We start from the raw sequence: 13,341 nt of genomic DNA, 5'->3' as shown, positions 1-13,341 counted from the left end.
TGGCTAGTGACCAGTCTAGGGTGGAACCTACCACTTGCTCAAGGTCAGCTGGGATAGGCCCCAGCTCACCCGTGACCCTAACGAGGATAACTTGTCAGTCAATCACAGGGCATGCTCTTTTAGTGAAATATATTTGGTGTTCTTTGGCTTAAATATTATACAAAGAAATCATAAATCAGGCCTCAAGCTATTTACACTAACTCTGCACTTTCAATTTTACTTTTTTGCGTAATTTATGTTTGCAGTACCAAACTAAGGGGAGAACAATGCAAGAAAACGATAGACCGTTGGCCTGTAAGCCAAAGCATTTACTATAACATTCTGTAAAATAATAAATGTTTAATGAGCTACATTAGTCTCATTGCTTGCACTAAAACAAACAAATTAAATTACGCATGTTCAGGACAGAATTAGCATGGCCAGTCTATGCAATGCATTCGCAACATTTGTTTATAAATTGCTTTGCTGCACAAAATAGCACTAAACATATTCCTAATTAATTCCACTGAACAGATTCAAACTTTAAGCAAGCATTTCCTAATTTTATTCTACAGATAAACGCTATAGACTGGTGAAATAATCTCACCTGTGAATCCATGAGGGCATATGCAGATGTACTGTGGCGGGGACGTCGGCTGACTTGTTGTGATGCATGAAGCGCCATTCAAACATCTGTTGGGTTTTACCAGGCAGGCATCGCTCACATATTGGCAAAACTCTCCCATCCATCCCGGGGTACAGTTACACTGCAGCAGAAATAATGGAATAATATCTGCATTTCACATGTTGTATGCAACTATGATTCATCACTCCAACACATTTGAGTTAAATGAAGTAAATAATGAGGTAATCCATTATGGTATGTCTCAAAAGTAAGCCCTCACATTTTATCAAGCATTTTTCTTACAGTATATTTATTACATATCAATTACATATGCGTACCTGTACAGTATATATACTTTTTTATGCGCAGTTCATATTCAGGTTGCACATTACACAAGTGAGTACCAAGATCATTGTGTCATGTCTACAGTAAAGCATGGTGGTGGTTGTGTCATGGTCTGGGGCTGCCTGAGTGTGTCAGCACTGGGAAACTGGTTCATTGAGGGAAAATTATGTAAATTATTCATTCATTCATTTATTTTCTACCACTTATCCTCACGAGGGTCGCGGGTGTGCTGGAGCCTATCCCAGCTGTCTTCGGAGAGAGGCGGGGTACACCCTGGACTGGTCACCAGCCAATCACAGGGCACATATAGACAAACAACCATTCACACTCACATTCATACCTATGGACAATGAAACAGCAAGGAACTCTCCCATTGCTAACATGTGGATCACATTAATATACAGTATATTGTGTCTTAATTTCACTGATGATATCTACTATTCTGGGTAATAAGAGTGAAAAGGTGACTATAAGGGTTTTATTTCATGTCTAGAGTTCTCTAATATTGTTAAAACCCGTTATTCAAGGTCACACATAGGTTTTCTAGATTTTACCTATGAAAATATTCATTCATTCATTCATTTATTTTCTACTGCTTGTCCTCACGAGTGTTGCGAGGGTTACTGGAGCCTATCCCAGCTGTCTTCGGGCGAGAAGCGGGGTACACCCTGGACTGGTGGCCAGACAATCACAGGGCACATATAGACAAACAACCATTCACACTCACATTCATACCTATTGACAATTTGGAGTGGCTAATTAACCTAGCATGTTTTTGGAATGTGGGAGGAAACCGGAGTACCCAGAGAAACCCCACGAATCATGCAAACTCTGCACAAAGATGGCCGAGGGTGGAATTGAACTTGGGTCTCCTAGCTGTGTGGCCTAACCACTCGTCCGCCATGCAGCCGATGTAAATTTTTTAAATATATTTCTACAATCAACTGGAACCCCCCTGCAATAAATGAATTAATCTTGTACAAGATGAGGAAAAGCATTGCACGTAGGCATACACAGCACAAGTTACCGGGTTTCTCCCGAACAGCAAGCAGGAAATGTTGACTGATTATGCATCATGAGTGAGTCACAAAACTGCGACTGATGACTGTCCCAGAACATGTCAGCTTCAAAGACGAGACAAACATAAGATTACACATGACGCTAATCAAAGCTGAGCACAATGACTCTTTTATCCTGTGTGGTCCATATGCTAATCTCGAGATGCGTAGATACAATTACATGGATTTTAGATCATTACATTGGGAATTATGGGGAATTCCCATTACAAATTTCACCATGCTGTGACATTCTGAAGCACAGCATGATCCACCATTGTCAAAAACTGGGCAGCATGACGCTTTTCCAACATGATAAGACACCCAAACACACCTCCGAGTGCCTTGTTGAGGAAGATGAAGGAGAAGGAGTGGCGAAGTGATTGCCAGATGGAAGTCCTGAACCCAAATGAGCACCTGTTGGGCATCCTCAAGCAGAAGGTAGAGGAGTGCAACTTGTCTAAAATCCACTCACTCCACGAGTGATGTCATCATGGTGGAGTGAAAGAGGATTTCATTAAAAATGCGCCCACTTTGGAGAATTCAATGCTTTGAGGGAGTGCTAGATAAAAATGGCGCCCACACTCAATATTGACACTAAATATTGACAATAATGGTTGTGTGTTGACTTATTTTCAGTGGACAGTAAATCTGTACTGCTATACAAGCTGTACTCTAAGTTATATCCAAGTTTCATCCCTTCATCCCATAATAATATGATCACTGAAATGGGTGTACTTGTATTTTTTGCAGTCATCGAGTGTGACGTACAGTATCTTATTCCAGATTGGAATTAGAATTTCTTTTTCAATTACTGGAAGACTCAGATTTCAACTTTTATTTAAAAAAATCACTTTAAATCAAATACTTAGAAATGCTTAATGTAGCAGGTGTGTTTGGTGACCAATGGAAAAAAAAAGAAAAGTTACAGTCCTGATCAAAATCTTCAGACCAGTTGAAAAATTGCTAGAATATACAATTTGCACATTTGGACCTTTAAAGAGGTTTTAGGGGGAGTGAGACAAAAACAAATGAACTGAAATAGGTTGTTTTTCACCTGATCAAAAGTTTACAAAAATTTCAGCTCAAAATTCTCATTTTCTGTCAGGCATTCACAGGGAAGCTTTCTCTTATTGAATGTGGTCGGATCGTCGAGCTGCAGAAGCAAAGCCCCTCACAGCGTGCCATTGCTGCTTAGGTTGGACGCATTAAGACAGTCATTCTAAAAGATTTTAAAGATTCTGAGCATCACGGAACAAATAAGTTAAGTGGTAGACCCCCAATAAATGATAAATGACACCTGCACTGAGCCAGAGGATCCGATTGGCTGTCTGACAAGGCACAGGGCAGTTTACTGTTACTGGCGACACAAGGACCCCACCTGAGAGGTTTTTTACCCAGCACAGTGGGGGGTCCATCATGATCTGGGGTGGTTTCATTCAGTGGGACACCGTAGATTTAGATGGTGCAGGGTCGTCAAACGGTGTCTAATTACATGAGTGGTTAGCTCGCAGACCTCACAGCTAGGAGACCTGAGTTCAATCCCACCCTCGGCCATCTCTGTGTGGAGTTTGCATTTCCAGGTACTCCGGTTTCCTCTCACGTTCCAAAAACATGCTAGGTTAATTGGCGACTCCAAATTGTCCATAGGTATGAATGTGAGTGTGAATGGTTGTTTGTCTATATGTGCCCTGTGATTGGCTGGCCACCAGTCCAGGGTGTAACCCCGCCTCTCACCCAAAGACAGCTGGGATAGGCTCCAGCACCCCCCGCGACACTCGTGAGGATAAGCGGTAGAAAATGAATGAATGAATGTTGCAGTGGGCATCGCTGAGGACCCTCGTCTGTGTGGTAATAGCTGGCTTTTTCAATAGGACAACACTGCAGTTCCCAATGTTGGCTTAACCAAGGGAACATCACTCTTTTGGACCATCCTGCATGTTCCCCTGATTTAAATCCAATACAGAACATTTGAGGATGGATGGCAAGGGAAGTTTATAAAAATGGTCGTCATTTCCAGACACTTGATGCCCTTTGTGAAGCCATTTTGTGAAGCAATGTTCCCAATAGCCTCCTGGAAACACTTGCATCAAGTATGCCTAAACCGATTTTTGAAGTGATTAACAAGAGCGGTGGACCTACTCATTACCGAGTCCTACTGAGACATTTTTTTTTGTTCTGGTTTGGAGAGTTTTTTGTCATTTTTTGATCAATGGTCTCAAACTTTTGATCATCTGATAAACAGCCTATTACAGTTTAATTGTTTTCAATAAATTACTCTTTCAAAGTGCTTTTTTTCCTTTTGCATATTGCAGCTCTACTTCAAACCTCATTAAGATCCAAATGTGCAAATGGTCAATTCTAGCTATTTGTCAACTGGCCTCAAGACTTTGATCAGGTCTGTATTTGAATTTAAAGTTTATACACTAAAAACACCCCAGCAGTATTGTATAACAATTTCTTCCTTCATGGAAGCAGGGTTTGAGTGTATATATACTACAAGTTTTGGTGTATATATTCAGCGAGTATGTGTATATAAATGTATTACTTTAAAAAGAACGGAGAAAGGAACGTTGGTATTGAATTTGTCCATGTTGATTCAGGTCATGTGGTCATGCAGATAATGGTAATCCACAAAAGGTGAACTGAGGCAACACTAATTTGTTGAAGATTTTCCGTCATGTGTCTGACGGGTGTTTCCCACGGGTGTGGTCGCAATAGAGTAGTTGCGGACATTGCCAGGCAAGGCTAGTGCATGGCCATCCTGCCTCATTTGGTGGTAAAAGAGCTCGTTAGTGGCCACTCTTCCAGGGAAATGAGACAATCTTTGGGGGAGAGATGTTATAGGCACATGATAGGTGACAGCACAAACCTCAAGGAGGGCAAAATAACCAGTGCTTTTCACATGACAGCCATGTTTTTGTTTATTTAAAAGAAATGTTAAATTCCAGTTGCCTTGGTTCAACCTTTATGGATTGGTGTCAGATAGATAATGGTCTCTGCAGATATACAAAGTTGCAGTATATGTAGTACTGGGGATGGTAACTATAGACCAGGGGTCAGCAACCCGCGGCTCCAGAGCCGCATGTGGCTCTCCAGCCTCTTTGTTGCGGCTCCCTTTGCAATGCTTGAATATTTTTTAGCACCCGTGTGGTGAAAATGCACGTCTTTGTTATGAGTTTACAAAAATCCAACTTTGTGTGAGACCATGAATGCATCCTGACTGAGTTCTGACTGGTGACTGAATGAGCAGACAGGATGCTATCCAGTTCTCTCTGACAGGTTAACATGAAGGGAAATGAGTAATACTTTGAGTTATTTGAGTTATTAATTATTATTAATGAGTTATTTGACGATTCTAAAAAATAAATTAGAGCTCATTTAAAAACAAAAGTTTATCTCCAGTACTAGCAAGAGTACTCCAACTCGTCTTTTTTTCCCCTCCAATGTTGTTTTAAACATACAACGTTTTGCGGCTCCAGGCTATTTTTCTTTAGTGGGCAAGTGGGTGAAATGGCTCTTTTCATAGTAAAGGTTGCCGACCCCTGCTATAGACCCTTCGGTAAGGCCCCACAGTGCTGCTTATTTAAAAAAAAAAAAAAAAAAAACACGTACCGATACGACAAAATCAATCCATAGGAGCACTACTCCTTTAATATGCTTGACCTCTATGTTGATGGGTTCACCAAAACAAAGCAGAGGTTGTAGTTAATTCTCTCAAAGGTCTAATGCAACAAGGCTGACAATAATTAGGAGCTCTGGGGCATCACAAAGGAGTCTCGGGTGTTGTAAAAGTACAGGTGTTTGTGACAAGTGAGCAAAGAGAGAGCAAATTAAAAAAGAAGCCGTCTTGGCTGTGCAATGCGATTACATAGAGTAATTAATGGTCTACAATTAGATGAGTGCTATCTGCAGTCAGATCGTACCATTCTGCTTCTTTGCCCCCATTATTGACAGCCTTTTTTGGGGAGCACATATCTAGGAATCAGAGCCGCAAAGATTTTTATTACATGCATTTGTCTTATTTGGAGTGTTAAACGCAAGTGAAATAGTTTCATGTTCAGCAAAAAAATAAACAATTGTTCCCAGCTAATTTAAAGCATCTGTCACTATAAAACTAATCAATGTTCTATTAGTGGCCATCATGTGATGCTTCCAGGTGCAACATGAGACATATTTCTAGGGACTGAGAGTATTTGATTATGACCGAGACATTGAATTACTCACCTGATATCCTCCAATTACACTCAAACACAATCCCTCGTTTAGGCAGTTGATATTGAGCAGCTGGCAGTAGTCGATTACTTCTTCACAATTCTTCCCGGAAAACGGCCGCAAACATCTGTCGAGAGGAGGTCAATGTCCAGTGTCATAGAGATTATTGTGCAGGGAGCAAATTAGTTTATATACATTTACATACATTTTATTTAAAATGATATTTTCACGTCAAGTCTTGATGGTTAATTCCTGTTTTTCTTTTCCACTGCCGGCTTAGGAAGTCAATAGCATGAATGGTTTTGACTTTGTTTTTACGCCAAATGTCCTTCCTTATGCAACCCTGGCAAGAATGGACCCCATGCCTTCTGCAAAGTCTGTAGCATTTATACTACGAAGGCTCCTTAATGTACAATATGTGATTTGAGATAAGGTTTAGATAAGTCTGAGACTCCAAAGGTTAAATATTGTACATTATGGTTTCTGTAAGTTTCCATAACAAAGCTTAATTTGATTTTTTTAAGTAAAAGTACAAAACATAACTTTTTAACTTTTAAAGTAATGACAATTAATGGAAACTACACCATCATTTTTTACACACTTTTTTTTCATCATAAGCAGGTATCAAAGAAAACGTCACAATCTTTGTAAGTTCTCTGTTGTAGACTAATACACATAATATTACCTGTGTATATACTGCAGTGCTGTCAATATTGCTTATGTTGTTATTCGGTTGTCTACTTCTGAAATTCCTGATATTTTCTTAGCCAAGTTAGACCATCATGAGACAGCTTATGCCACCTTGACACTTGCACAATTTTTTGCCTGTGCATTGTCCTGTAATTCGCCATAACAATGCGAGTCATTTAGATGGTACACTCGAAAAGTATGAAGCCTAGTTTGCACATTGTTTGTGTTCTGTTCTATACATAAGTTACACATAAGTTACACAATTTGTGACCGTAAATGGTGTGCACTGACATGAAATGCCACACTCCCATACATCTTATTAGTACTATTTAGTGTACAGCGGTGGTTCCCAAGCTTTTTACAGTAGCGTAACCCTTCAGAAGCCAAGTACTACATCCTACTCTGGTATTCAAAAAAACAAACTTTTTTTTATGTAAATTAACTTGAGACTATTTGGATATGAAGTGTCCATTATCTGACTGGAATCCATGGTGTCCCAACTCTAAAAGAACCACTATTAACTTTAACTTTAACACTATTAACTTAATATTACAAAAATACATACAACCAATGGTGGTTCTAGCTATGGGCCATATGGGCAATTCTGGACATTATCCAGGGGGGAAAGAAAAAAAAAATATTTACTAATGCTCACCAAATCCTCACTGAGTCAGCACATTGGCAGACGGGCGCGCTCTACATGCATGATACTCGCACAAGCTAATCCAACTGATCAAACACCAAGTAATATGGATACCTAAGCCTTCAGGTTAATTATAAGATAAAATCTGGAACTTACAATAGTAATTGCTCAAATATAAAAACACATTAAATTGTTAATATTATATCATATTCATTCTATTGCAGACCAAGAGCCTCAAACATAATATTTCACTTCAAAAATCCATTCATCCATTATCTATGCCGCTTATCTTTATTAGGTTCGCTGGGGTATGCTGGAACCTATCCCAGTTGACTTTGGGCGAGGGGAGGGGCACATGCTGGTCTGGTCACCCGCCAAATAATAAATAAAATAAAAATAAAAAGGGGCACTTGTGGGTCAACATGAGTTGGTTTAGCCTTGGCTGCTAGTTGGGAGACTGTAGTACAGGGGTGGGCAAACTACGGCCCGGGGGCCACATCCGGCCCGCCAAGTGTTTGAATACGGCCCACCTGTTCTTTCCAAAGTATTTCATTTAAACTCAACATACAACCTGGCATCACGGCCTGAGCCAACTTTTTGATGGTGGAAGTAGCTGTTTTATCAATTTTGTTATTTGATGTGATCTGTTGTTTACAAAATTCATTCATTCATTTTCTACCGCTTATCCTCACTGGGCTCCAAAAATTATTGTTTGTCTCTATGTGCCCTGTGATTGGCTAGCGACCAGTCCAGGGTGTACCCCGCCTCTCGCCCGAAGACAGCTGTTTACAAAATGCTTCTGAAAAAAGGGACACAAACACATAATAATAAAAATAATAATAATAAAATAATTCATTCATTCATTCATTTTCTACCGCTTTTTCCTCACGAGGGTCGCGGGGGATGCTGGAGCCTATCCCAGCTGTCTATGGGCAAGAGGCGGGGTACACCCTGGACTGGTGGCCAGCCAATCACAGGGCACATATAGACAAACAACCATTCACACTCACATTCATACCTATGGACAATTTGGAGTGGCCAATTAACCTAGCATGTTTTTGGAATGTGGGAGGAAACCGGAGTACCCGGAGAAAACCCACGCATGCACGGGGAGAACATGCAAACTCCACACAGAGATGGCCGAGGGTGGAATTGAACCCTGGTTGCCTCGCTGTGAGGTCTGCGCGCTAACCTAATAATAATAATAATAAATGTAAATTTATAACGCACTTTACATCAAATAAATGATCTCAAAGTGCATATATAGCAGATTGCATGACACTTTTACGTGTAAAAATGGACTGTTACGTGTAAAATACTATAGAGCCGCCCCCCCTTGTCAATTTTGTTAAATCAATGTGGCCCGCGAGTCAAAAAGTTTGCCCACCCCTGCTGTAGTAGATCATTAAAATAGTGCAGTTATGTGTTATTGTGTCAACAAAACATGGAAAAGACTAAGTCAAAGCAAGTCGGGTGCACAATGTAAAAATAAGAGGAGAAATGGGCCAAAGATAAAGGTATGGATCTATAGCATCATTGTATGTACAGTTAGAACTTCACAAGGAAGAATTCCCCTTATTTGTTACAAGGTGGTGGAAAAGTTATTCATAAGAAAGCTTTGATAAACACCATCGCATTGTTTGCAAATATGTTTCGTTGCATTCACAACTAGTTGACAATAAGTGACAGGAAGATCACGTGTGAGGAAAATCTGAATATTTAAAATGGTTGTTTATCTATATGTGCCCTGGGATTGGCTGGCCACCAGTCCAGGGTGTACCCCGCCTCTTGCCCAAAGACAGCTGGGATAGGCTCCAGCACGCCCGCAACCCTCGTGAGGATAAGTGGTAGAAAATGAATGAATAAATGAATAAAATGTTTCTTGGCGTAATGGTACATACACATGCATCACACCGATTTATTTACTGGCATGAAGAATTGCGTTCCACTGCTGAGACAAAATTGTGTCAAAGTGGCTTTTTGGTTTCCTTCCATGTGAAATACATCCCAATAGGAATTCTGAAATGTAGTCACCAACAAAAACAAAGACAAAAACTTTTTTCATTCAGCTTTAGTAAAAGAACATTCATCACTGGCGCTGAACAACACTATTAATCGCCATATACTGTAGGCTGCCTGTGTTTTAAATAAGGTTTCAGTTTGATGATATGCATCTACCGAGCATGAGAAGTGAGGAGAATGTAATCTACAAGAAGAATGTAATCCACAAACCGACTAATATCTACAAGAACATTGTAATCTTAAAGAATAATGTTTTACTGCATTGAAGAAATGTTTCAAAAGCACAATGCAAGCTTGTTTGTATTTTTAATGGTCTAGCGGGGAGGCCATCTGCATTCTGTTCACATGAAAATGTAGTAGGTAATCTATTCATTCATTCTCAATACCGCTTATTCTCACGAGGGTCACAGGCATGTAATGTCAGTCATGTCACACCGAGTCAGTCTTGGCAGTTTGCATGACATACTGAAAAAAAGTTCTATCCCCCCCATTCCATGTGGAAGTGGTAATTTTTTGGCTTTGTATTTGTCTTTCCTCCCCACTCCATTTGAAAAAAGTTCTCAAATTTAGACTATAGGGTTGTTATTTCATGACTACAGGGCTCATAATGGTAAAAATCATTAAAAAGGTTTTCTATGCTCCAACTACAAAAATATTCAGTATATTTATAATGAATCCTAAGCTCTTATTTCGGCTGGGTCTGGAACCAAATGATCATGATAAATTTCTAGTCAAGACTATACTTTAGAAATTATACTGTTATATAAAAGATTAGTCAGTGTACAGCTCTAAAAACAATAAAGATTGCACTTTGGGGGTGTATTTGGGCATGTTGGAAAACTGCCATGCATCCCGGTTTTCCCATGAAGGGAATCACTGCTTCAGAATGCCACAATACATGTTGGAAGCGATGTATTTATCAACAAACCGTTGCTCGCAAGTGCCAGCAGCACTCATGCAGTGCTAAACGCCTGCCGCAACAATTGACAGTAGGATTAAACTGTCTTGGTGCTCATTTGTGATGCACAGCTATTAGAGAATAATGGCTGTGTTGAGTCATTTTCAGCAGGTAGTAAATCTATACTACTATACAAGCTGTACACTAACTTATATTCATGTCCATGGGAAGATATACTGTAATAAAAAATATCTTGCTGAAATGTGAGTACTTACGTTTGCGACAGATATAATTCCAGCTCATATAAACAATAGATTAAACATAAAAATGCTCAATAGCGCCGATGTTTGTCATAGTAAAGGGCAGGGTCAATTTGTGAAACAGCAGTTTGAATTTATGGATAATGTAGGGTGATAGCAGATAAAAATCAACTCTACTTTTTAATTAGAATATATGCAAGCCACTCTTACTGAACACAAAACACTTGAACAACGTCTAAAATACAGTAATAAAAAATAATAATTCTTTACTTTTATCTCTGTCACTGTCTTGCAGACCTTTCAACTTTATTAAAATGTTGTCCCAGTCCAGTCTGGAAGGATAGCCTTCTTTTGTCCCAGACCTTGTAACAGCATACAGAAAGAAATGACTTTTCTGACATTCATTAGCATTCGCTAATCTTTATCTTTAATGATGGTCATGACAGTTGAACAGTCGGGACCAAAAGAGAGGCCGCTACTGGTGTGTGTTTCTCCTCTCTGTGAGCTTTTAATGACGTTCATCATGGCGATGGCTGTGGCAAAATTAATGAGTTAGAACTCATTCACTTGTCCCTTGTATTATTGTATTCAGGATTTCATTGGGATTCGAACACGTATACAGAGTTCATCTTACCTGGGGATACTGACCAAGGGAGTCACCTGCAGGAATGTTTGGGAAGGAGCCGCCATGAGTTTCTGTGTTTTATAGGTTTGGTGATGTCATTAGTGACCTCATCAGACCATACCATGTACTGGAGCTGGGGGAGGGGGTTGTAAGGTTGGATGGGTATTTAATCTTGGGTTCGGGTAAGGAAATATGTGTATGGGTTAATGTTTTATGGAGAGTTGTAGTAGCAGTGGGGTCGCATCAGATGATGGTGTTGAAATCCAGTTTTAAGAGTTTCACAATTAGATGTGTTTTGTAGACTCACCCATGGACCAAAGTGGGACATTCTGGGCAGATTGGGAGCCTATAAGAGGAGCAGCGGGGTGGCTGCAGTACTAGATTTCAGTGATGTGAGTGAATACATTTTTTCTTCTTGTTGTTTTGGGACGTCAAGTCATTCTTTTATTTTTCCAATTTAATTTTTTATTTTTTATTTTAGTTTTTTCTATAAGTTTCTCTGCCAAGCTAAATAAATGTGCCTAGACTGGGCGAACTGCAAGTCTGCCTCCTGAATTGTTTTGGCCTTTGGACACCACATTACAACAATGGCTTTCCTTTTCTTTGGCGCATTGTGGCTTGGGAGACATAATGAATTCCAAAAACTTACCTAATAAGCAATGCTAGCCTTCCTCACATACTGTGCCAAGCATACACTGCATCCTTGAGCTTCTCATGGTGCGTATTTGAGGACCAGCTTGCGCTATAACTACAGTCCCTGACAAAAGTCTTGTCGCTTATCCAAGTTGTAGGAACAACAAATAATAACTTGACTTGTAGTTGCTCAATTGGAAACAGAAATGACTTATATGAAAGGCAAAGCCCTCTAGATTATGCTTTTTGAAGATGAAGGAGGAGGCTTGGAAGATGAAGCCGAAAAATCCTGATGAACTCTGGGAGTCCTGCAAGACTGCTTTCTTGGCCATTCCAGATGACTTCATCAATAAGTTATTTGAGTCATTGCCAAGACGTATGGATGCAGTCCTCCAAGCTCATGGAAGCCATACACAATATTAATTATTTTTTACAATGTACAATGACTTTATGTTCTGATGTTATTGTAGCATATTTGTGTATTCAACATTAAGTATATGTATTATTTCTACATTTTTTTGTATGCAACAAGACTTTTGTCCAAGCAAAATCTGACCTTTATGTCCTAATTAAATGATAAAACTCAATGAATGGTACAAAACTTTATTTTGATATAAAAAGCATAATCTAGAGGGCTTTGCCTTTCATATAAGTCATTTCTGATTCCAATTGAGCAACTACAAGTCAAGTTATTATTTGTTGTTCCTACAACTTGGATAAGCGACAAGACTTTTGTCAGGGACTGTAGTTCTCAAGTCAGTCTCATATTTACGGCCCAAAATTAAGTTAATGAACTTATGGGAGCGCATTCATAACCTACAAAACATCGGAAAAGGCAACAGAGAACCACCTGTATATCGAATTTTACCAGGATATCATTAAGAGCATCCAGGATGACAATACATTTTCTTCCTATTCAAGAGTGGAGAGAACATGTTATTGAATTATATTGAACACGTGTAGCTGCATTCGGGTAGGAAAAAGAGATCTAGAAGAGTAGCCACTGATCCCTGTGTGTGTGTGTGTGTTTTGTGCTTTTCACCTGCACACATAATCACCTCCCCTGGACACACAGGTGGCATTGTTGAGGCACGGTGATGGGCTGCACACGTTCCGCTGTCTGGCCTTGCATGCTGGGACCACTTGACCATCTGCACACACACACTCAGAGGCCTGCAAACAGGAGCCAGAACAAACCAGATCATGTTAAAACATGGCAGGATTATTTCACACATCACTGAAAATTATGCCGAAAGTGTGCCTTTGTTCGATGTTGGAATCAATTATGAAATTAGTGTTGTATTTGTAAGTATGGCACATTTTACAATAAAAATACATTCTAGTGCTGTAA

At 39.7% G+C, this 13,341-nt stretch overlaps 1 protein-coding gene across 1 annotated transcript in view; it reads right to left on the bottom strand.

Moving 5' to 3' along the window:
• Positions 1 to 13,341, bottom strand: part of eys (eyes shut homolog) — a 272,564-nt gene that overhangs the window by 229,329 nt on the left and 29,894 nt on the right. The window contains exons 5-7 of the mRNA XM_058058308.1: positions 13,033 to 13,163; positions 6,232 to 6,346; positions 587 to 746 (exon numbers count right to left, since the gene is read on the bottom strand). Of these exons, the coding sequence (XP_057914291.1) occupies positions 587 to 746; positions 6,232 to 6,346; positions 13,033 to 13,163 (406 nt within the window). The remainder of the gene's footprint in view (positions 1 to 586; positions 747 to 6,231; positions 6,347 to 13,032; positions 13,164 to 13,341) is intronic.

This window comes from Doryrhamphus excisus, chromosome 20 (genome assembly GCF_030265055.1).
Source record: "Doryrhamphus excisus isolate RoL2022-K1 chromosome 20, RoL_Dexc_1.0, whole genome shotgun sequence".
Classification (NCBI taxonomy): Eukaryota; Metazoa; Chordata; class Actinopteri; order Syngnathiformes; family Syngnathidae; genus Doryrhamphus; species Doryrhamphus excisus.
The sequence above is the reverse complement of the archived record's forward strand: the minus strand, read 5'-3'. Positions and strand labels throughout refer to the sequence as shown.